This window comes from Acomys minous (assembly GCF_964271855.1).
Source record: "Acomys minous genome assembly, chromosome: 14".
Classification (NCBI taxonomy): Eukaryota; Metazoa; Chordata; class Mammalia; order Rodentia; family Muridae; genus Acomys; species Acomys minous.
Window position 1 is genome coordinate 78,667,777 of NC_140496.1, and position 23,433 is coordinate 78,691,209.

At 42.3% G+C, this 23,433-nt stretch overlaps 1 protein-coding gene across 3 annotated transcripts in view; it reads left to right on the forward strand.

Moving 5' to 3' along the window:
- The window catches only part of PDE5A (phosphodiesterase 5A), a 144,400-nt gene that overhangs the window by 91,957 nt on the left and 29,010 nt on the right, over nt 1–23,433 (forward strand). For all 3 annotated transcript variants that reach the window (XM_084757814.1, XM_084757812.1, XM_084757813.1), the window contains exons 11-14: nt 297–356; nt 12,970–13,116; nt 17,560–17,685; nt 19,417–19,511. In XM_084757814.1, coding sequence (XP_084613940.1) covers nt 297–356; nt 12,970–13,116; nt 17,560–17,685; nt 19,417–19,511 — 428 coding nt within the window. The remainder of the gene's footprint in view (nt 1–296; nt 357–12,969; nt 13,117–17,559; nt 17,686–19,416; nt 19,512–23,433) is intronic.

The following is a 23,433-nucleotide window of genomic DNA, read 5'->3' on the forward strand; positions in this document are numbered from 1 at the left end:
ACTGCTTCTCCCCCGCCCCCAAATAGCAGCTTAAATACGTCTATTCAGAGAAGACGCAAATACATTTCTGAAAAGTGGTTGAAAATAAACTGCCGCATATGAGCCAGTGATCATTTCTAGATCGACTTATAAATAATGTGTTTGTTATATCAACAGTGTCAGAGTGAAGAGTTTCAGAATTTGGCAGTCAGAGGAGCCTAGCTGCCTCTTAGGAAGTTGAAGCAGGATTCAAGCCCCATGTGCTGTGTGCATCAGTTGTCCTGCCTGGGTAACCTGGACTCTTGTTTTACCCATAGGTCCTGTCCTATCACGCGTCAGCTGCAGAGGAAGAAACAAGAGAGCTCCAGGCTTTAGCGGTAATTCCCTTCCTTTGAAAACTTACTGACTATAGCCATCTAGTTACTATACAAGTACTTTCACTAGTGTTAGATGTTGGACACAAATTATTTATGTTAATCACCTGTACTTTCTTGCTCTGGTACAAAGTACCCAATAATACAAAGATAATACAAAGCATCAATGATTTATGTTGATTTTGTTATTCTGTTCCATTATCTTGATTTCCCCCTTCAGTGGTTGATACAAAGTTTACATCTTTATTTCACCAAAATCAACTTAGTTTTCATTTACTGGGGAGATTGAAAAGGGTGACTACAGAGGGTTGGCTATTACCAGTAACCAGCTCTGCATTGTCAAGAGCAAAGAGCGGCCTGATTTCTGACCATATGATTTATGGCAAGGTGTTTGAAATCGGGATCAGATTAGCCACTGGAGTCAAGTTGTTATTCTGGGAGAGAAAAGGAGGCGGACACACATGCCAGATGCTCTGGGTCTCCACTGAGAACGGTTTGGTACATGTGAACTGGAGGCTCTACAGTACACATGTTACTCTTGCGATGTTTTCGTTTTTCAATTGGTTGCTGTAACCTGTGCATGGGCGGAATGGAAAGCCTGAGCGGATCACAGAAATTCTCCTCCATTGTTATCCACACTGTAGCCTTCCAGAAGACAGCCCCCTTATGCTTCATCAGCACGTTCTCGTGGAAACTCCAGCTGTGTTGGGAAGACCTCCCTGGTACCTAGAAAAGCCAAAGAGCTTCAAGGTCACATGGCTGTTGCACAGTGGAGGGAGTGAGATGGAAGCCTATGCTTCTTTGCAGAGCACAGAACCTATGGGTTTAAAAAGGCCAGTAGAGACAATAGAAAGAGGTTCTAAGTTAAACTCTGAGTAGGAACATGAGTCATCTAGCAAGAATGACAGAAGAGAGTCATTAGGTAACTTTATCTGAAAGGTCACACAAAGTTTACAGAAGTATTAGGTTTAAACTATCATCTGCCTTGGGCTAAATTGACACTTTTTTTTTTTTTTGAGACAGGAGACAGGCTCTCACACAGTAGCCTGGCCTGGCCTGGAACTCACTTGAACTCCTGACACTCCACTTGCCTCAGCTTCCCAAGTCTTAGAAGTATAGGTCTGAGCTGCCTCCCCCATGTTAATCGGCACATTTGCCTAGTCCGCCAACAAGAACTAGCTTTCAGCTAACCGTGCACTGTGAGCAGGAAATTGTTCTGTACTTTCAAGACCTGCAAGTTACTGCTGAATGCTAAAGCGAAGACACAGTCACACCGTGACATGTATCATAAGCAAATCCAACGAACAAACGCAGTAATTTGTAAAGCAGTGCTAAACATATCACTCAAGTATTAAACATTGTTTCGCACTTCAGAAATAGTGGAGTCTTTCACGAAAGTCTGAACTTGCTTTTCTCAGTGATACTTATAATTTTAGCAGGAGAAAACAGTGTGGAATGGCTGAACATTGCTACACTGCACATTGTTCAGAACCATCTGTTGTTCCATTTGGGAAATAGATGTCTGGCAGCTGCGCTGAGAAATGTAGGGTTATATCTTTTTGTAGGTCAAGTAATTTATTTAAATTGGTTGAAATTCAGCAACTGATTTCAATTCTAGTTTTATGTCAACCAAATAAAAATTCTTTTACAGCTCCAACTACCCAGGTGTCTGCATCACTCAGCAATCCCCAACTCACTGTCTTTGCTGTGTGTTTGCTTGTTTATCTCAGTTCCAACTGCAAAATAAATTCAAAAGCTGCCAACTGTGTTTTGTTTTGAAATTTTACTCTCAAGAGATGAAATAATACATGTACCAAACGTGTATGCCTATATCGAGAGAAATCTCTAGTCATAACAAAGTGATGGGAAATTCCAACACATTATTATTTTTTTTCCTGGCTTAATTTGAGTTTTTTTGTTTTTGTTTTTGTTTTTCAAGACAGAGTTTCTCTGTGTAGCCTTGGCTGTCCTGGACTCACTTTGTAGACCAGGCTGGCCTCGAACTCATGGAGATCCGCCTGCCTCTGCCTCCTGAGTGCTGGCCTTTTCTTGGATTACCATCGGGTATAACAGAAATCGAGCCTTTCAACCGAGTATGTTGTCATGTGTCTTTTTGATGATCTGTAGTCACAAGTGGCTGACAAAGCAATAAAAAAGCCCCTGGTCACCTGATCATGATTTTAAAAGTTAATTAGGATACCAGAACATGGGGCTAGAAGACGACTTGGCACTTGAGGAGATTAGCTGCTCCTGCACAAAGCCTAGGTTTGGTTCCCAGGCTCCTCATGTACCTTTCAACTATCTGTAACCTCAGTTTCAGGGATCCAGTGCCCTCTTCTGGCCTCTTAGGTACCAAGCACACGCATCTATACAGTAAGATAAAAATAAACACCTTAAGGATAGATGCCAGAATATAAGTAGCTTTGATTAAATGAATAATTAGACAATTAATGTATTCTTGAGTGGCTGGCTGATGGATTGCTTTTTGGGTCTTCTGGTCCTAAAAGAAAAGAAATAGATAGGAGTTAACAAATAAATTATATAATTTATTGTTATAAAATATTAAACCGTATTACAAAATAGTAACTAAAGCACTATAATATTTATTAAAAAATAAGCTACTTGCTTTGTCACTGAATCAGTTCTGGTTCATTTAGCCATAGCTTTGCTGCATCTTACAGGATATAGGTGAATTATCTAGAAGCTAACAGAATTTTTGACATCTTAAAAAGGCCCCGAGAGTCTTCACTTGATGCAGAAACTAGAAAGGGTGGTGATAGCCACGTAGATAGGAGTTCACCTACGGAATTCACCTCCTCTTCACTTTAACCTCTCAAAGGAAGAAACGGCACGTGTACCCAGCCTTGGCCAGCCATGTTGGCCTGTTGCAGGTGGCACGATTAAGGACAGATTGAGACCCCGACCCAAATCTCTGATGCCTAAGTCAGTGTAGAGACCACACTTCTTATCCAGCAAGCAGGATACTCATAGGCGCTTGATTTGGGGAAGTCTTTTAAAGACTGACAAATTATAACCTGAAGCTTTTGATCAGATGGTTTAACCAAGAGTTGGCCCAGTGATCTTGATGCTAGCCAGCGCAGTGGCCCATGGCAGTGGTGAGGGATTGGCCTCCTTAAACAGGGCCAGCGTCTAAAGCAATTCCTGCCCTCCTCTTTTTATAGAAGTCTGTAACATTAAGACAGCTACATCTTTTTCACATGGGCAAAACCTGAGTAGGTTATCTATTCGATTCTTCCTATCCCACTTTGATTTTAGTAGTGGAGAACTTTCAGGTATAATCCTAATATATATATATATATATATATATATATATATATATAGCATGTGATATTTATTTATATATAATTTACATATATAATCTTATCTCCAAATACAAATAAAGATGCTGTTATTGAACTTCTCATACACAATGGCTGTGTGTAGTTTGGAAACACCAGTTTTGTATGCAGAGCTAAGTAACCAACATATTAACCAGATCTGTGTATATGAAAGTGTACTCAAGTCCCTACTGTTTATACTTAGATACTTATATATTATCAGAATAATAATAATAATAATAATAATAATAATAATAATTATTATTATTATTATTATTATTATTATTTGACATTTCATGTAGGATCAATTTCAGTAGCTGCCTCCTTCTATTCAGACTTATTTTAATAATCTCTGTATGTGTCAATAGGGAGCCTTTTATCAACAGCTGGCTGTAAAGAGTTGTTCCAATTATTTTGGAAGAAAAGAATACACAATCAAATAGATTGTATAGCCCTGTGACCACATTTTAGTTTCTGCTGAGGTGACTAGAGACATTTCCCATAGGCAAAACAGAATTGTTTTTTAATGAGGCTTTGTCTCGCAAGTCCTAATGCTGTAATAAGCACGCTAAAAATTATATACACAGGCAGGTAGAAAACTTCCAGGGGGGAAGTGGGTCCTGAGTTTTAAGACTAAATTAAAAGCTTGTGTCTGTAAACTGTAGTGAGTTCTCTACTTGGTCAGCTTAATCTAAAGTGGACTCTTCCATGTGAGTTTCTACCCTGACTGCTCACGAGTAAGAAATCTTGAGGCCAGCGCCCTCTCTTCCTGCATTTGCAGCGTACATGAGCATACAGGCACCCAACATGTTTAAAACTATGCCATACACATAGTACAAACAAAAGTTCAATAGTAACTTTACTTTTTCCAATGGAAGCAAGATAAATAGGAGAACTACAAGAGAATAAAATATGTACCACAAGGGTTCGTTGTTCCTGTTGCTGAGTGGTTCATTACTGATACTGACATTTGTATTATAGTGGATTGTAAGTGATGTTCATTGGAAACATAGCTACATGCTATTAAAAAAACTGTGGCTGATAAATTTAAAAACCTAGTCTTTACCTCCCAGTTATACAACATTGTCCTAGGGTTTTCCAAATATACCAAGAGTGTATTGGGTACAGATATATAGATAGATCTAGATGATAGAGGTAAATAGACAAAGATAGACAGACAGACGGATGGACAGACAGACAGATAGATGATAGATAGATAGATAGATAGAATCACAAATGGTAATAACTTTGACTATGAGAGATATCAGGCATTGTGAAAGTATAAAGGTACTCTTTTCTAAGAGACTTGTACGTGTGCAGCTATACCTGTGTCTCGATTTCCTTTTTTGCTGCCCTCTTAATCTGTGCTCTAACTGGGGAGAGAGAGGTGGCAGCTGTGATCTCAGCAAGGATTGCAGCTCAGGAGCCTGCTGAAGACGCATCAGGGTTTTGCCTCTATCAGAGTCTTTTAGGAAATTCACAAATTCTCTTGCTCTCTCATTATGGTTTGAACCAAAAAACTGGAAGTGCAGGGCGGCTTCCTCGTTTCATGCTCCTGAAGCAGTGGGAAACAGCCAGCTCACCCTGCGGTTTCTGTCCATTGGATGTGGCACAGCGGTTACCACTAGATCCACAAAAAGGCGTTTCATTAAAGCCAGCCACAGTGACCACGCAAATGGCTGGGCTGTTTACTGTGGGTGGCCTCTCCTAACGCAGTGGTTCTCACATTTTTATATCCATCAGAGTCACTTGGAAGGTTCATTGCAACACATAGATGGTCAGGGGCCCGCTCCTGCCTCTTCTAATTCAGTAGCTCTGTGTTTACATTTCTCCTTTGGTAGCCTGCAGAGTTCCTTCCTGCATCAAAGATGTTAGCGTGTGGAGGTAAAGGCTTTAGGTAGGCACCGGCTTGACTTCTCTATGCTCAGTGAGGTTTGTAGGTGTTGTCTTCAGAGCAGAGCCTTGCTGTCAGCTTGTGGAGGGCAAAATATGTATTCTTGGCAATAGACTATGGTTTTTGAGATTCCTATGGACCTTTTAGATCAACAATTCAATTAAATATGAACCGGTTCCAGTACTAGATGCTTTATTAGGTGACGAGATATCCATTTGGGGCTCTGTCTCATCATTATTTGAGTGTGTGTGTGTGTGTGTGTGTGTGTGTGTCTGTGTGTGTCTGTGTGTGTGTGTGAGTGTGTGTGTGTATGTGTGTATGTGTGTGTGTCTGTGTGTGTGTGTGAGTGTGTGTGTGTCTGTGTGTGTGTATGTGTGTGTGTGAGTGTGTGTGTGTGTATGTGTGTGTATGTGTGTGTATGTGTGTGTATGTGTGTGTGTGTGTGTGTATGTGTGTGTGTGTGTGTGTGTGTGTGTGTGTGCGCGCGTGTGTTTGTTTAATAGATTTGTACTCAGGCCCTTAAATTTAGGTCTCTTCCTATATATTCTCCCTCTCTCTCTCTCTCTCTCTCTCTCTCTCTCTCTCTCTCTCTCTCTCTCCCTCCTCCCCCATATACTTAATCCTCTCACTCTAGTCTCCCGCCATCTATCCGTAACATCTATTCTATTTTTCTTCCCTAGAGCGAGCTCTCTGTACCCCCTAATTCCTTATTCTACACCTAACCTCTGTAGTTCTATGGATTGTAGCTTGGTTATCATTGGCCTAATGGTTAATATGCACATATATGTGAATACATTACCATATTTGTCCTTCCTGGTCTGGGTCAGCTCACAAGGGATGATTTTTTCCCCCTAGTTTCATCCATTTACTTTCAGATTCCATTTAATATGTTTTTTAAAACTCAATTTATCTGTTGAGGAACATCTAGGCTGTTTGCAATTTCTGGCTATTATGAATATTGTAGCAATAAACGTCGCTGAACCTGTTTCTCTGGTAGAATGAAGTGTCCTTCAGATTGATGTCCAAGAATGGTATAGCTAGGTCTGGAGTAGATCAATTCCCATCTTTCTGAGGAACCGCTACACTGATTTCCATAGCGGTTGTCCAAGTTCACATTCCCGTCAGCAGTGGATGAGTGTTCCCCTTACTCCACGTTCTTGCATGAGCTGTCGTTTGTTTTTATTGCTCTTTGCCATTCTGACAGATGTAACATGAAATCTCAAAGTAGTTTTGAGATGGCTAAGGATATTGGAGATTTCTTTCAGGCACTCTTAAGTTACTAATATGAGCCCTCTCCAAGTTTCTAATGTAGGCATTTAGTGCTATGAACTTGCCTCTTGGGGCCACTTTCATTGTGTTCATTAATATTGGGTATGTTGTGCTTTCAGTTTTATGAAATTCTAGAAAGTTTTAATTTATTAATTCTGTCTTGATCCATTTTTCATTCAGTAATGAGTTGTTCCGTTTCCATGAAATTATAAGCTTTTTTGTTGTTTCTGTTGTTAATATCCAGCTTTAATCCATTGTTGTCAGATATGATGCAGGGTGTTATTTCAATTCTCTTGTATCTATTATACTTGCTTTGTGTTCAAGTATGTGGTCAATTTTGGAGACAATTCCAAGAGGCACTGAGAAGAAGGTATATTCTTTAGTGTTTAGATGAAATATTCTATAAATATCTATTTATAATACTGGTTTACAGTGTCATTTAGCTTTGGCATTTCTCTGTTTAGTTTTTGTCTGGGTTACCTGTCTATTGGTGAGAGTGGGGCATTGAAGTCTCCCACTATCAATGTGGGAAGGTCAATTTGTGATTTAAGCTGTAGTAGTCAATCTGGATGCCTTTATGTTTGGTGCATAGATGTCAAGCATTGCAGTGTCCTCTTGGGAGATTTTTCCTTGGATGTGTAGGTCCTTTCCTTTGTGGTGTTCTTTCCTATCTTTTTTTGACTAGTTTTATTGTAAAGTCTGTTTTGTCAGATATTAAAATGGTCATACCAGTTTACTTCTTAGGTCCATTTACTTCGGACATTTTTCTATCTTTTTACCCTGAAACCATGTTAATCCTCTATAGTAAAGTGGACTGTTGTTTTGTTTTGTGTTTTCTTTCATTCTGTTAGTCTGTGTTCTTTTATTGGAGAATTGAGATCCTTGATGTTTAGAGAGATCAGTGCGTGGTGTTTGTTGAGCGCTGTTATTTTGGGGTGCGCACGCACGCACACGTGTGTGTGTGTGTGTGTGTGTGTGTGTGTGTGTGTGTGTTGATTTGTTGCTCTGAACATGATTGATCTCTTTAGGATCTGTAGATAAATATTGCTTAAGAGTGGTTTTATCATGGAATGTCTTATTTTCTCCATCTTTTGTGGTTGAAAATGTTGCTGTGTATATTATTCTGGGTTGCCGTCTATGGCCTTTTCAAGTCTGTAGAACATCTGTCTGGGTCCTTCTGACTTTCAGAGTCACCAGTGAGAAGTCAGGTGCTATTCTAATAAATCTAACTTCGTGGTAGTTGGTCTCGTTCCCTCACAGCTTTTAATATTCTTTTTTTTCCCTTGTTCTGTATGTTTAGTGTTTTGATTATTATGTGCCAAGAGGAATCTTTTTCCTGCTCCAGTATATTTTGTGTCCTTTATGCTTCTTGTACCTTGAGAGGAACCTCCTTCTTTTGGTTAGGGAAAGTTTCTTCTATGATTTTCTTGAAAATATTTTCTGGCCCTTTGCCCTGGGTTTCTTCCCCTTTCTCTAGTTCTATTAGATTTGGTTTTTTCATAGTGTCCCAGATTTCCTGCGTGTTTTGCATACATATTCTTTCACTGAGGCTTCCATTTTTTATTGTATCTTCAGTACTTGAGATTCTTTCTTGCAGTTCTTGTATTCTGTGGTAAGTCTTGTTTCTGAGTTCCTGTTTGAATTCCTAAAGTTTTCATTTCCAGATTTTCCTCTGTTTGGTTTTTCGTTTGTTTGTTCTTTATTGACTATTTCTAATTTTAGGTCTTGATCTATTTTTATTTATTTCACTCCAGTGTTTGCGTTTTCATAGATTCTTTAAGGGACTTATTCATTTCCTCCTTAAGGACTCCATTATATTCATAAAGGCTATTTTAAGGTCTTTGTCTTGTGTAAGGAGTTCTTCTGGGATCCGGATAGGTGTGGCCACTGGAGGTTCAAGGCAAAATCTGTGTCTAGGATTTGGGAACTCACACTTAGGAATGGGAGTCTAATGGGATCCATAGGAGGAAGGAAAGCAGGGTTTTCCACCAGGATCTCCTTAGACTCCTGGGAATGGGCCCAGAGAGTGAGGAGAGGCCATAACAGGTGGTCTGCCACAGAGCTGAGAAGAAAGGGGGATTCGATTTGAAGAGGAGGGAGTGCGGCGATCTGAAACTTGCTCGCCTCCTCTGCAGGCCTACTTGCTTTTCTGGCAAGCCTGGCTGTGGGTTCCCAGGGAGAGAGCATGCTGGAGTTGGAGCCTGGGATAAGAAAACGGGTGGAGAGAAGAAAGGTTGGAAGAGGAGGTATATATGATTCCCTAGAGCTGGGGGGCCAGGGCAGGAGAGGAGGTGTGGCGGGTGGTCAGCTGCAGAACTCTGGGATCACAGGAAGAGAGACGAAGGTCTGACGTTAGCTTCCCTGTTTCACTGGCTGGCATCTCACGTCCTAAATTCTAATGCACACAGCTGTGAGCAAAAGCTCTGGGAATCTAGAGTTGCCCCTGACTGTCATACCCCCCAAATACCAAACACTTCAGTCTCTGCTATCGGGAAAACGTGAAATAGTGTATCTTCTGAAAATAGCAAGGAAAACAAATAGAAAAGTTGACAATTTATGTGATGGTAAAGAAGAAAGGTTTTTAAGGCATCTCGAACTTTCTCATGCCTCATTAGCGACCAGTCCAGGCTCTGAACCTCATATCACTGACCACAAGGCTGTCACAGAAGATGTTTGCAAGTCCCTACTGGGCCAGTTCATTGCCTGCTTGTGCTGTGCTGTGTTTGTGAGGGAAGGAGGAAAGAAAGCTGCTTTCCCCTCAATCTGAGAGGCAGTGAATCCATACACGAGGGAGAGGCCTGGGCTGTGTAGGCCACCTTCCTGCAGCTTGAAGAACATACTCTGAGGAAGGGAAGAAAGTAAATGTCGTGCTGTAAGAAAGATGATGCCCCAAGAATAAAACATCTGTTCTCCTGTCTGGATGTACTTAGGGAAAGCAGCTGTTATCTGTTTCCTCCCCCAACTGGAGTTGTTCCATCTCTGAGGCTAGAAGCCACTGTAAACAATGAGACCTTTTTCTAAACATTTTCCGTTGTCTTCCCTGTTTCAGCCCACACATAAGTCCCTGGGACTAGCTTTATAGAGTACAAATTTTTATCTTTGGGAAAGAGTCATACAGAATGGAACAAGTCTGGCGTATGTGGGGTGAGAGAAGACAGCCACTATAAGCAGGAGAAACAGCCTCAGAGGTGGAGGGGTTGGCCTGCTCTCAGTAGCTCCAGGAGATTTTACTATTTTGTTTCTGTTTTTCGAGACAGGGGTCTCTGTGTAGCCTTGGCTGTCCTGGAACTCAATCTGTAGACCAGGCTGGTCTCAAAATCACAGATATCCTCCTGCCTCTGCCTGCCAAGTGCTGGGGTTAAAGGCGTGTGCTATGACCTACCTCCTGGTGAGATTTTAGTATTTTCGTGGCTTGAGTGAGGGAAGACAGGATAGTGCCATCCGAACACTAAGAAACCTAAGGGATTTGGCAACTGTTTTTATTCTTAATCTTTCTTTTCTAATAAATAAATGGCTCTATCAAGTTACTTTCAGCCTGATCAAGCTAATGCACTTAATGACACTTAATTGCATGCCCATAGAGTAAATGATCCATGGATGGAAGGGGTAGGGGTCGTACAAGTTCAAGTAGAAACAAGCTTCAGCAAGAATACAGGAAAAGCCCCAGAGAAGTGAGGCCACTGGGCTCCTTGGCCTTCACCACTTATGCTTTAATTAATACTTTAGAGAAAGCTCAAAATCATGTTGTTACTCATTTCCTCATATGTAGACAACATAACAAATCAGGCGATTTTTGACATAAGATTAGGATGCAACCCAGGCAGGGTCTTGGTGCACACCCATGATGCCAGAACTGGCAGGGCTAAGGCAGGAAGATCCTGAGTTCTAGGCTAGCCTGAGCTTCGTAGGCGGCCCATCTTTAAGTAAAAGGAAAGCCATTGAGTCAAGGTAAGCAAAGAGAATAAGATCTTGATTCCCTCCCATTTACTCTTAATAGGTATCTATTGTAATAAATAGAAAAGCATAGGAAACATAAAAGTAAGTTCCTGGTGCCGTTCCATTTAACAGGCATTCCCAGAGAGGGGCCGGCACCAGGGACACTTAGTCCTACTTGAGATTGTAACTGTGTCCTAGACGAATGTATCAGTTAAAGAGTGGGCAATTGCAGGAGCGGAAGGTACCAAGGAGGAGAGATGGATGGAAAAGAGCAAGGTATCTCTGAAGACACGCAGGGAGTTTGCTACAGTTAAATGACTGCAAAATCAAAACCAAAGACTTCTATTTAAAGAACAAGACAAATAAACACGAAACAAAGCCATCCCTTCCAACATACAAACAAAACCAGCTTCCCAAAGCTGCCTGTAATGGGCTAAATAGAGATTCCTTTTTTTTTTTTTTTTTTTTTTTTTTTTTTTTTTACCCCAGCACTGTAGGTGATTGTCATGCTCGAGCTTAAGGGAGAATCATCTTTAGTCTTCACTGTAGGCTACGGAGTAACAATGAGGCCAGATCCAAGCTAGGCAACACGCTGTCATGGAAACCCAGTTCCATCCCTTACCTGCCTGGCCCCTATGTGCTTGAGTTAGTGTGGCTAGAGAAATGGACGCAGAGTGCCCATAATGTTTTTGTATGAAGGAAATGTACATTGCTTGGGCCTTACCTTGCTTACTGCTTGACTTCCAGTGATGGAATTCTTCCAGATAGTTCCATCTGTCAAATGAATAAGACCAGAGGGGGAAGAGCCAGATTACTGGGGTTCTTTGTACGGCTTCCTGTTTGAGGTACAATCTCTTGGTGGCGTGGTTCTCCCCTCTTTCACCTATCTGGAGTCATATTAATACCATGTGACTCAGTTTAAAAACTATGGCCACAGCCTCCTCCCACACACATGTAGCAGATATGCAACTTGGTCATCATGTGGGTCCCCTAACAATTGGAGTAGGGGCTGTCTCTGACTCTGTTGCCTGCCTTTGGATCCCTTTCCCCCCGAGCTGGGTTGCCTTGTCTAACCTCAGTGGGAGAGGATGCACTTAGTCCTGCTGCAGTTTGATGTGCCAGGGTGGGTTGGTACTCATGGCTGGACCTCCCCTTCTCTGAGGAGAGGAAAAGGGAGGGTGAGGGAGGGGTGCAAGGGCGGGACTGGGAGGACAGGAGGGAGAGGGCTGGGATCAGGCTGTAAAGTGATTAAATAAATTACTTTTTAAAAAGTGTAGGGAGATTTCTAGTGTATTGCAGCTTGCTATTGCTTGACAAAATATCTGAGATAGTCAACTGAAAAAGAAGAAGCTTGTGTGGCCTTATGGTTTTAGGGGTTTGCAGTATGTGATCAACTTGTTCCACAGCTCTGGGGTCTGAGATTGACAGAGTGCATTGTGGGAGAATCCTGGGAGAGAAAGCTGCTTGTTTTGTGACATCTAGGAAATGAAAGAGGGAAAAGAAAAAAAAGGATATAGAATTTCCCATTCTATGGCATACCACCAATAATTTCATTTTCACCCCTGGGCTCCACAAAATATTTCTCCACCTCCCGTGTGCTGACTAGTTTTATATAAACTTGACACAAGCTAGGAGCCATTTTAGAGGAGGGAACATCAATTTTTTAAAAAGCCCCCACCAGATTGGCATATGGGCAAGCCATTGGTGCATTTTCTTGACTGATGACTGCTGTGGCGGGGCACAGCTCACTGCGGGCAGTGCCATAGCTGAACTGGTGGCCCTGGTGCTATAAGAAAGCAGGTTGACCAAGGTATAAAGATCGCATTGTCAAGCAGCACTCCTCCATGGCCTCTGCGTCAGCGCCTGCCACCTGCCTTCCTTGGATGACGTGCAAGTTGTAAGATGTAATAAACCTTTTCTACCCCAAGTTGCTCGTGGTTGTGGTGTTTTACCACGGCAATGGAAACCCTGGCTAAGACATCCCAACAGCGCTAGGCTGGAGAAAAATCCTTAGCACAAGGGCACGTGACGAAACATTCCAGACCCAAACTGTAGCAATATTGAAAGGAAAAATAAATAAATAATATCTTCTGTTTCCCTATAGAAAAGTAAGGAGGCTTTATGAACAACTCTGCTGTCTTAATTTATAGCTTTGTTTTATTTTCTTCTCTTCTTTAAGGCTGCTGTGGTTCCATCTGCCCAAACCCTTAAAATTTGTGACTTCAGCTTCAGTGACTTTGAGCTATCTGATTTGGAAACAGCACTGTGTACCATTCGGATGTTCACTGACCTTAACCTTGTGCAGAACTTCCAGATGAAGCATGAGGTACGAAGACAGTGGTGTGTGTGTGTGTGTGTGTGTGTGTGTGTGTGTGTGTGTGTGTGTAACATAGAAAATTGGATCCGACTACTAACTACCATGCAATAGGGGTTTTAATGACTAACATACCATCATTACCTAAGATAGACCACCAGTCATTAAAAATACATTGGTTTTTTTTTTTTTTTTTTTTTTTTTTGGTTCCTGCCATGTGTGGAGCACCAGGTTGAAATATATAGGAGAACTTTATTTAAAGTGACAGTAGTTGTGCAAAAGCAGGTGATGAGAGATACCGGGTAGGGCACAGATCCAGGGGAGGGTGGGCAGAGAAGCAGCTGGAAAGGTGAGCAGCAGAACACATCCGCTGGCAAGCTACCACAGGGAACCGGCTCTGCTCCTGACAAGGACGTAACCTGGTGTCACCACCAGGGTTGTGCCAGCAATACGGAATGGGCCAACGCCATAGGTGCTTGTTGTGAGCCCAGACTACTCAAACCAGGCCATCTCAGTGGAGCAGAAATGAGACCCTTTAGAAGCCCAGTCTCCAGATGCAGATTTCCTGTCTCAAAAGTTACGTGTCTTCCAGGCTTTTATAATACGATTTAGCCTTGCGTTTTTCCGTACCATGAAAAGTTGCCATATGCTCTGTGGGATTCCAACGATGAGTTGGCCCTGCTCTCAAAGGCCTCACAGAATGGCAAGAAAACTCAGGGTGAATGTAACTAATGTTAATAGAGTGTCATCTATGTTTCCAGAGATCCTAATGTGATTATTTCTTAAATTTAACCAAAGTTCCTATTACCCCTCTCCTTTGAAAAATGAAAACCAAATAATACAAATAGGCGAGCAATGTATCACTCGTGCCTGAGTGTTAGTTAAGGGGCTCCCTGTTGTTGAAATATTGCAACACGCTCTTGTGACTGAGTCCCAGTCACAGGTGAAGAAACCAAGCCAGCATGGAGTAGAAGTGTCGTGGACTTCAACCACAGCACTCACATCGATGAGCACACGTTCACTTTGGCAGTTCATGCCCCTCCCCCCCACATTCTCAGCTTCCTCGCCTCTTAGAGTAAATGATGATACTACCCTATGGGAGTCCATGTGAGTGACATTTGCGGCTGTGTATTTGCGGCTGTGTATTTCTTGCCTGTTAATAGTCTGCTCAACCCATAGACAGAGAGAGGCTGTCAGTTATCCTACCTTTAGGCCTAATTTGACCATGCTAAATCACCATCGCATTTCTCCACTGTAAGGGCTCACTTTAAGAGTCTGCTCCATGGGTGCGAGACGTTGACCGCTAGGGCTAGAAGTCCTAAATGTGGACCACGGTTTTACTTCTTAATACCCTGATCAGATCCATGTGTTTCTGGAGTGTCCACATCTGTAACCAGCAGTGACTCTCTTCCAAGGGCTTGGCTAGGACACAGGAATAGGATTCCCTTTGTAAGACGCATATTGTTGATTTACTTTTTGCTTGGCTTGTAGGTAGCATCTGAGGGTTGTGCAATGCAGATACTCACTGTTTCTCTAGCAATCATTTCCTTGGATTCTTATCCATAGGAAAATATTTCTCCTCTAGGTCACCTACTTCCCTTTTTATATAACCCCTATCTGAATGTACGCAAACAAACAATAGATAATTTCAGCGTGATGAACAAAGTCAAAGTAGTGAGGCAAGGCAATTTCTTTTTGCAAAAAAAAAAAAAAATGGAACACAGCAATGCAGACCCGGCTAGCAAGCACACCCAGGTGGGAAGTTCATTTTGTTTTTATTCTAATGCAGATAGATGGTTGACTCTGTATTTTCCCTCATCAGCCAGGTTCTGACCACACAGTCTTTGAGACTGGCTAGTTTTAAAAGAGTCAGTGTAAAGGAAATGAAGGACAGGGGTGGGCCACACCAGACCACAGAGTTCCAAGAATATAGGAGCCCTATCCACAAACAAAAGTTTTACCAGGTAGATGAGATTAATACATTTTCATAGAAGTTGTACAAGATGGGGAGATTAAATGATTTTAATTCTTTTGCGTACTTTTACAAGGTGGAGGAAATTTATAGAATATTGGCACTCTGTGGGCTAACTTAGAGTCAAAACCAAAACCAAAAAATAAAAAATAAAAATAAAAAAATAAAAAAATACTTGTTTACATTTATTCTGGGCAACATCAACCTGGCCGTTAGTACTATTCTGGTTGCATTTCCTGCCCTAGCACCCAGTCTTCTCTTTTATTTCAGCTATTATTGTCAATATAATTTTAGGTGGAGACAATTAAAGTTTCTTGCTAAAGGAAGGGGCCCCTACCAAAACATTTTACACTGAACAACAATGTTAATTTATGCTGGTGGCAGCCATTGCCTGTTACTGGTCTCTGAAACAGTCCACTGTATTAGGACAACACACGTTGATTGTGTTTCCACACTCTATTAGGACAACACTCGTTGATTGTGTTTCCACACTCTATTAGGACAACACACGTTGATTGTGTTTCCACGTCTCTGCTTCATGTCTGTTCCCTCCTGAGCTGTGTTTACTGTACTTTCTGCCACTGTTATTGGGGAACATGGGCCCTTTCTGCAGGTTCTTGGTCATGCAGGAAAAGAATTTTTAAACAGACTTAGAAACTTGAGGATCATTTTACTGGAGTTTGAGAGAAACATCAGGGAAGGTAAGTTGTGGCTCTCAGCAGCTGCCAGGAACAGAGGAATAGAGAAGGTGAGGCTTTATGAGAGGGAGGTCAGAAACCCGCACAGACTCAGTAGTGGACGTCTGAGAGCACCTGCTCCGGAGTGGGAGGACTTCAGTGACGGGATAGCTGGGTTAGGGTTGGGGTCAGTTTGCTTTGGGAAACGGAGATAGGAAGAGGGGAGATGAAATGTGAATTCTCTCTGAATTAGCACTCAGAAAGCAGGCAGGCTTAGCAGTGAGTGGAGGACCACTGCATCCGTGGCAATGGCTTCTTGGGGCTGTAAATGCATGCACATCCCGTCTTAACACATCCTCAAGGTACCTCCTGGCTGTAGCTGTCCTCTTGAGCCTGTCTTAAGACTAGGGCCCCTACACAGATGTAGCCGGTGGGCAGCTCAGGCTTCCTGTGGGTCCTCTAGTAATGGGAGTGCGGGCTGTCTCTGACATGGACTCTGTGCCCAGCTTTTTGATCACTTCCCCCTTGCGGGGTTGCCTTGCCAAGCCACAGGGGAAAAGGACATGCTCAGTCCTGAAGAGACTTGATGAGCTGGGGTGAAACATCCGTCCGGGCAGAGTAAGGAAATCTGGACTGGGATTTCAGAGCTCAGGGAGAGTACGTCCAAAGCAGGCACACAGACTTGCCTACCCAAGCGCAACTGGGAGGCCCCATAGCACAGAGATCCCAGGGTTCTTTCTTGGGGAATTCCCTGTGAACTGAACCGAGAACTAGAAGAAAAGCCCCAAGAAGGAAAGGGATTGTGCCAAACCCTCTGTGATTGAGCAGCTTCTGCCAGCAGCGAGGAGACTCCGCTCTGGCCCCAGAGCCAATCACAGGGCTGGACACTTGGAAAGCTGCATTCTTTTCCCTTGTGCTTTTCCAATCCCAAGGCGATGTTCTTTGTGTCTGCAGTATCCCAGAGACACACTCATGGAAAGCACATACTTGTCTTTGCAAAAATACAGCAAACCGTTCCCGATTGTAAGAAAGGCCGAGTGTCAACACACACAGAATGATCACGCTTACGTCATGAGCCCCTGAGGAGTTTACTTAATAGTCCACTTAGAAGTTACATTAAACCCAACTTGGGATGCTTGCTGGAACAGTTTTGCCTTACTCCCCCACTTCCTATCTTTTAAAATAAATTTTTTTCCTTATGGGTGCCAGGAGTTTTATACATTATTTTCAGATTTTGATTTCTGGTAACCAGTCGTTAACTGTGCCTAACACTTAGGCAGAACCTAAAGAGGTTTAATGAAGAGGACATTAAGGCCTGCCAGTGTGTCCTGAGACTTGAACTAGATATCTCGACCCCAGCCCACCTTAGATCCTTGCACTAAATACCTTCACAAGTGTGCAACGTGAGAGGGTGGAGAGAACGCATTCCCTAACAGTCACACACACATGACTCCGGAGCCTAAAGATCATGTGGGGAAATATTTTTTTATAAAGGTAGTTGGTGTCCTACCCATGATGAAATACTTTTCTTTAAAAATACTGCCTACTTTTACTAGGTTAGCTCGGTAGATTCTGGATTGAACCGGTAACATTTGAGTTCTGGCCCCACTCCGTTGTGAACGGCCACCGCTGGCTGCCTACCTGTCTGGGAGTTGGTTTCTTCCTCTGTAAAATGATCAGAATAGTCATGTGTGCCTCCCCCATGCTTGTAAGGATTGAACGTGGACACTGCAAGGGGCCTGGGACTTCGAAAATGTGTGACTAACTGGGCAATCACTGTCACTCCTTGTATTTCGTTTCCTGAAGGTTCTTTGCAGATGGATTCTAAGTGTTAAGAAGAATTACCGGAAGAACGTTGCCTACCACAATTGGAGACATGCCTTTAACACGGCACAGTGTATGTTTGCTGCTCTGAAAGCAGGCAAGATTCAGGTACTCCATGGGGCCACTCAGATCCCCGCTCAGTAGACCTGACAGCGTATCTTTTCAAATTGTTTTTAATGCACACTTAGGGCAATTGAATAATTTACCACATGGAGACTCGTGGAAGATGAGCGCAGCAGAAAAGTCAGCCACTAACTTTCTTTCACTTGTAATAAATATGACCTAATAGAATACCCCAGCTTCGTGCTACAGGTTAGTCATCCTTGGGGAAATAGATATTTCAGTCAGAAGACACTGAAATACAAACATCGCAGTTCTCAAAGTTCACAGTCAACTTCTCTATAGTAGAATTAGTCAAAAATCGTCAAGTGCCGTCATAGACAAGTTCATTGCCTGTCGTGCTCGGAGGGGAAGGCTGTCACTTCTGCAAGTGCTACCTCAGGCTTGTTTCGTGCACCTTGATCAGAGGCTGAGTAAAAGGAAGAGCAGAGCAGAAAACACTCACATAAAGCATCATTTCCAGCCAAATCCTAGGATAGCTCCGTCTTTAGATTCCATCTTCTGAGGACATTTATGCCCTGACTAGATATTTCAAGTAAGTGATCCTGGGCATCCACTACGTAATTTAAGTCCAGAGCCTCCCAGGTTTAAAACGTAAAAATTAAAAACATTATTCTCTGCCAAATAGCCTACTCTTGTGTGTTACACATTTTAAGTGGCTAGTTTAAAAAGAAATGACAGGGCTTGGGTTGGGCTTTGTGATCTAACATTTTGGGTAGCCCGTGTAAGCCCTTGCATTTGATTGCAGAAGTGCAGAAAATAAGCAAACAAAGAGTCGCTGTCCAAGAAGCAGTGCAGAAGAACACTGTAGCTATTTTAACCCATAGGAAAGTGTGTAAGGCCAGGATAACGTACTGTGGGCTGTGCAAGGGTCGATTACGCCTGCTGAAGCCAAGCTTGGTTCTCATGGTGGAGAGTGTGGTGATGGATTCCATGTCCTTCCAAGCTTACAGTACAGGAAGCTTCAGTAGGACAGAGTAGCATGGCAGCTCAGCAGGCTTTCCACTGTTGGTGATGGGGATAGTGCTGTAAAAATGTAAATGGCAAGTACTCAAAAATAATCAGTACACAGCTTGGGGATATTACACACATTTTCAAAGATGTTTGTCCCCCCTCCATCCCCCAGTAATCCCCCCCCCCCCAGTAATCCCATTTCTACTATTTTATTTAAAAGTCATGTTGTCTGGGTTCCTTAGCAATATAGTAGCCACCACAGGGAGTAAAACAGTGGTTACATAAAACAAAAGAAAAATATTAAAGTTTGATACAGTCATCCCATGTGTGTAAAAATTAAGATTCGTGACTTTTCTTTTTACTTAAAAAATATGTAGTGTGTGTATGTGTTTGTTTGCATATGTCATGGCACATGCGTAGAGGTCAGAGGACAAGTTTTAGGAGCCAGTTGTCTCCTATTGTCTGGACTGAACTCATGTTGACAAGCCTGCACAGCAAGCACCGCTACCCACTGAGCCAGCTTACCGGTCTCGCATTATTCATTTTTGAAGCCTCTCAGCTTTTTCTGTTGTTCACTGACATGTGTAATAGCTTATTGTAAGGACAGTGTGAAACACTGCTCCCTGCTCGCTTGCAGGGCAGAGTTTGTGGAGAGCAGTCTATGACCACACGGAAATGCGGGAATAAATACAGACAGGTCTCAGGAGAATGCCTTGCTCCACGCTTTATCTTTCCTTTTCTTTACTTCCATGCCTTTGCACACAGAACAAGCTGACGGATCTAGAGACCCTCGCCTTGCTGATCGCTGCTTTAAGCCATGATTTGGATCACCGTGGTGTGAACAACTCATACATACAGCGGTAAGTAGCTCCTCCGATAAAACAAGAATGTGTTTCCTCTAAATTATTGAAGTGTACTTTTAAAGTTAGAGCTGCCAAAACAAAAACAAAAACAAAGTATCAGTTGGTCAAGTTTCATTGCATAGTCTGGCTATGCTTAGGAAAAAAAGAAGTGAATGCAAGTGTGATGTGGTGTTATTCACACTTCAGACCTGAAGTTCAAACAGTATTTATGCTGAGAACCTTATTACATAAGCACTGCAAGTTTTGCTTTAGTTTTTATGCACCCAGCTTAAGAGCTTCTTTTAAAAGCTATGAAGGCTGGGCGGTGGTGATGCATGCCTTTAATCCCAGCACTAGGGAGCCAGAGGCAGGCAGATCGCTGTGAGTTGGAAGCCAGCCAGGCAACCAAGGATACATGAAGAAAATTATCTTGAACAATCAAAACCAAAAAGAAGGAGGAGGAGAAGGAAGAAAGAGGGAGAGAAAGAAAGAAAGAAAGAGAGCGAGAGAGAAGAAAGAAAGAAAGAAAGAAAGAAAGAAAGAAAACTATAAAGAATAATCCAGAAGTAATAGAATTTTTACTGTGGAGTGGAAAAGACAGTATCTGAAAAAGTGTTTAGCTTGGCCCTGCTTACAATGCTCAGTAGACTTAAGGTTTTCAGTTTTAGAGGAATTATGTCACACAGTGCTTCTGTTTTGTGGTCAGGCTGTAGCTTGGCCAGAGTTCCTGGGTAGGCTCGGGCAAGGAAGCTGATAGCTCTATACTTAATTTCCTTAAAAGACAGAGGTAATGGAGGGCCCCTATTACAAGGTTAGTGTATGCTTGCAGAGACCACACACATTGTCACCACAGCGCATTTGTGTTAAAGCCTAGTAGTAGTTACCGGAGATGGTTGTATTAAGCGTGATACTCTCACCGGCAGATCTTTTTTTTTTTTAACCTTCATTTTTTTCTTTTTTTCTTTTATTTTATTAATTTATTCATATTACATCTCAATGGCTATCCCCTCCCTTGTATCCTCCCATTCCTCCCTCCCTCCCTCCCATTTTCACCGGCAGATGACCGCTGGGACAGGAATTTTCAGGAACCACCGAGGACCACACTTCAGTGGCATTTTGTGATGATAACTGAGCTAATACAACTGATAGTAGTTTTCATCAAATCATCGAGCCCCTGTTGCAGTCTCTTTGTCTTCTTGTAGCAATTTGGTCGAAAAGTCTGCCTTTTCATGTTAGCACTGAGTTTCTCTGTAAGTGTGCTGGTGATTTGACTGGTCAGTCTCATAAGGAAATTCCAAGTGTGTCCAGGGTGGTTCACCGCCCCTGATCTGATAAACACAAGGCCCTGTTGTAAGAAGTGTAGGGGTGTACGCCCATGTCCTGCGGGGCTCTTTATGAAACAGCACTCTCGCCTGTCGCAGGCCAGCTGTTTCCAACTGAGAACCTAATGGTCTGGAGATGTAACTCCGCGACAAGAACTTTGTCACCGTGCCTTATGTGACTGTGATCCTGAGTGTCACAGAAGCAGTACTGATGAGAGGAACAGGAAAAGACCCGCAGTGTGTTCGGCCCATATCTGTAGGTTGGCTACACTTCCTGCCTACCTCAGGAAGGCATGTCATGTTATCAGTATATATTCTGTTAATTATTGTAGAAATCACTCTCATGTTGTTCTAGATAAGTGAAAAAAATTGTGACTTTTATATAAAAATTGTTACTATTAAGCCGCTTTTTAGTCTATTAAATTTCGTTCATCTAAAAATAATTACCTAGAAGAACATCTGGAGAGAAAGCATCTTCTCTTTAGGTAAAAAGTCCCAGGACGGGGAAGGGGCCATGGGGTTCAGGGCGCATAGACTGTAAAATCTTACTTTCAAACACACAAAGTAATAACTCTTCAAACAGCTAAAACAGTTCAGAGACTTTTATTTCTTCCCATATCCCTGTGCTTAGATTAAAACAAACAAACAAACAACAACAACAACAAAACAGGACCTTTTATTTCTTTACTGCTAATGACTGGTACAAAAAGTAGGATTTTCTTCCCAAGAGGCCACTCAAGGTGGTAAAGTACTGTAAGCACCCCATCCATATGAAGTTTTTTCTTCTAGAGGGGCATACAGTACCCAGATCCCACAAGGTATCCAAACTGACACATAATTTTAAAAAGAAAAACAAATAAAAAGAAGGTACAGAAATAACTGTCAGAAAGAAGGAGGTGTTGATGGGTAATGGAGAGAGAAACTAAAATCCTCCTCCTTAAGTGACTTTGAGGGAACTACTGTGAGGTAAGGCTATCCTTAGCTATCTCTGTGGGCTTCCTTGCCCCCTGGTATCCTGTAATATACTTAAGTGCACTGCTTCCACTTCCTCTTCTCGTATAAGAGTAAAAGAAGAATGTTCTCACAACTGGGAACTGGGAACATGCACTGGTGTAGCCTCTGGGTGTAGGTCAGTTGGTACACTGCTTGCCTCAGTATGCCTGGTGCTCTGGGTTTGATCCTTTACTATGTAATCCAGACTTGGTGATACACTCAGGAGGCAGAGGCAAGAGGATAGGATGATGCTCAAGGTTAACCTCAGTTGTATAGCCAGTCTGAGGCTAGCCCGAGCTACACGAGGCTCTGCCTCGAAATAAAATGAATGAGTGGTTAGAACACAGTAGCTAAAATACAAACGATCACCTCTTTATAACGAAGTTATAAAATTTGTATTACATAGAGAAAGGTCTGTCATCAGTATCATAAGACTTGCATGTGCATTTGTTTGCTCAGTTTCAAGTCCAATGATGATAAAATGATTCACCAAAATTATGTAACATGTTGGGCTTATGCATAATGAACAGTTGCTAGAGCTCTGTTTCTTTGCTAGTCAGACAGAAAGCTAATGACACAAACAATGCCGTTCCTGACCCTTGAAATGACAATGCAATAGGGGCTGGAGAGATGGCTCAGAGATTAAGAGCACTGACTGCTCTCCCAGAGGTCCTGAGGTCAATTCCCAGCAGCCACATGGTGGCTCATCTCCATCTATTACGTGATCTAATGCCCTCTTCTGGTGTGCAGGTGTACACGCAGGCAGATAAATAAATAAATCTTTTTTTTTAAATGACAGTGAAAAATTATCTCATGAGTCCCAAGTCTTAGATGAAGTTAACTTCAAGTGTTCATAAGAGAAGAAGATTGCCCAAGCACAGTGTGGTCTATCTTCATTATCCATAGGGAAAATGAGACATAAGGTGGATGCTGGAAACTGGGTGGGTTTTCAGAAAAAAGAAAGAAAGAAAGAAAGAAAAGAAAAGATATTTTAGGGTGCTGTAATGGGGACAGTTCGTGGAACAGCAGTGATGGAGCAGCAAGAAAATAGGCAAGCAGGACACACCAGAGCCCTTCAAGGGAGGGGGTAACACTAAGCAGTCTACAGTAAAATTGATAGAATCTGTTTTTCTTTTTATTAAAAAAGCTATTACCACAGGCAATAAAAACATGATTTAGGAAAAACGTCACAGCAGGATCCACGTGATAAACAAGGAGAAATTAGAACCGTGGACCTCAGTTAGAAAACTACCACAAGAAGCCAGGTGTAGGATGACTGTCACACTGAATAGAGGAGGAGGAGGCCGAAAGAAAAATGGTAATTTGGTGTAGGGAGGCTAGTTATATAAGAAGGATTAAAAAAAACAAAAATCAAACCAACAACAATCATGAAACTTCTAGTCTAAAACATTGGAACAACGCTGGTGCCATGGAGAGCATGGGGAAGTGGGGATGTTGCTTACAAAGCAGTGGAGATTCCAGCCCAGGGTGACAGGCAGAATCAAGAACACTGTGGTGGTCGCCTGGGTGACAAGGCTGTTTTTCTCACAGGACATTTATTTTGACTCAATTTCTAAGGCTTTCTGTTTCTAGTATATTTCCCAATACTGCTGTCCAAAGATAGA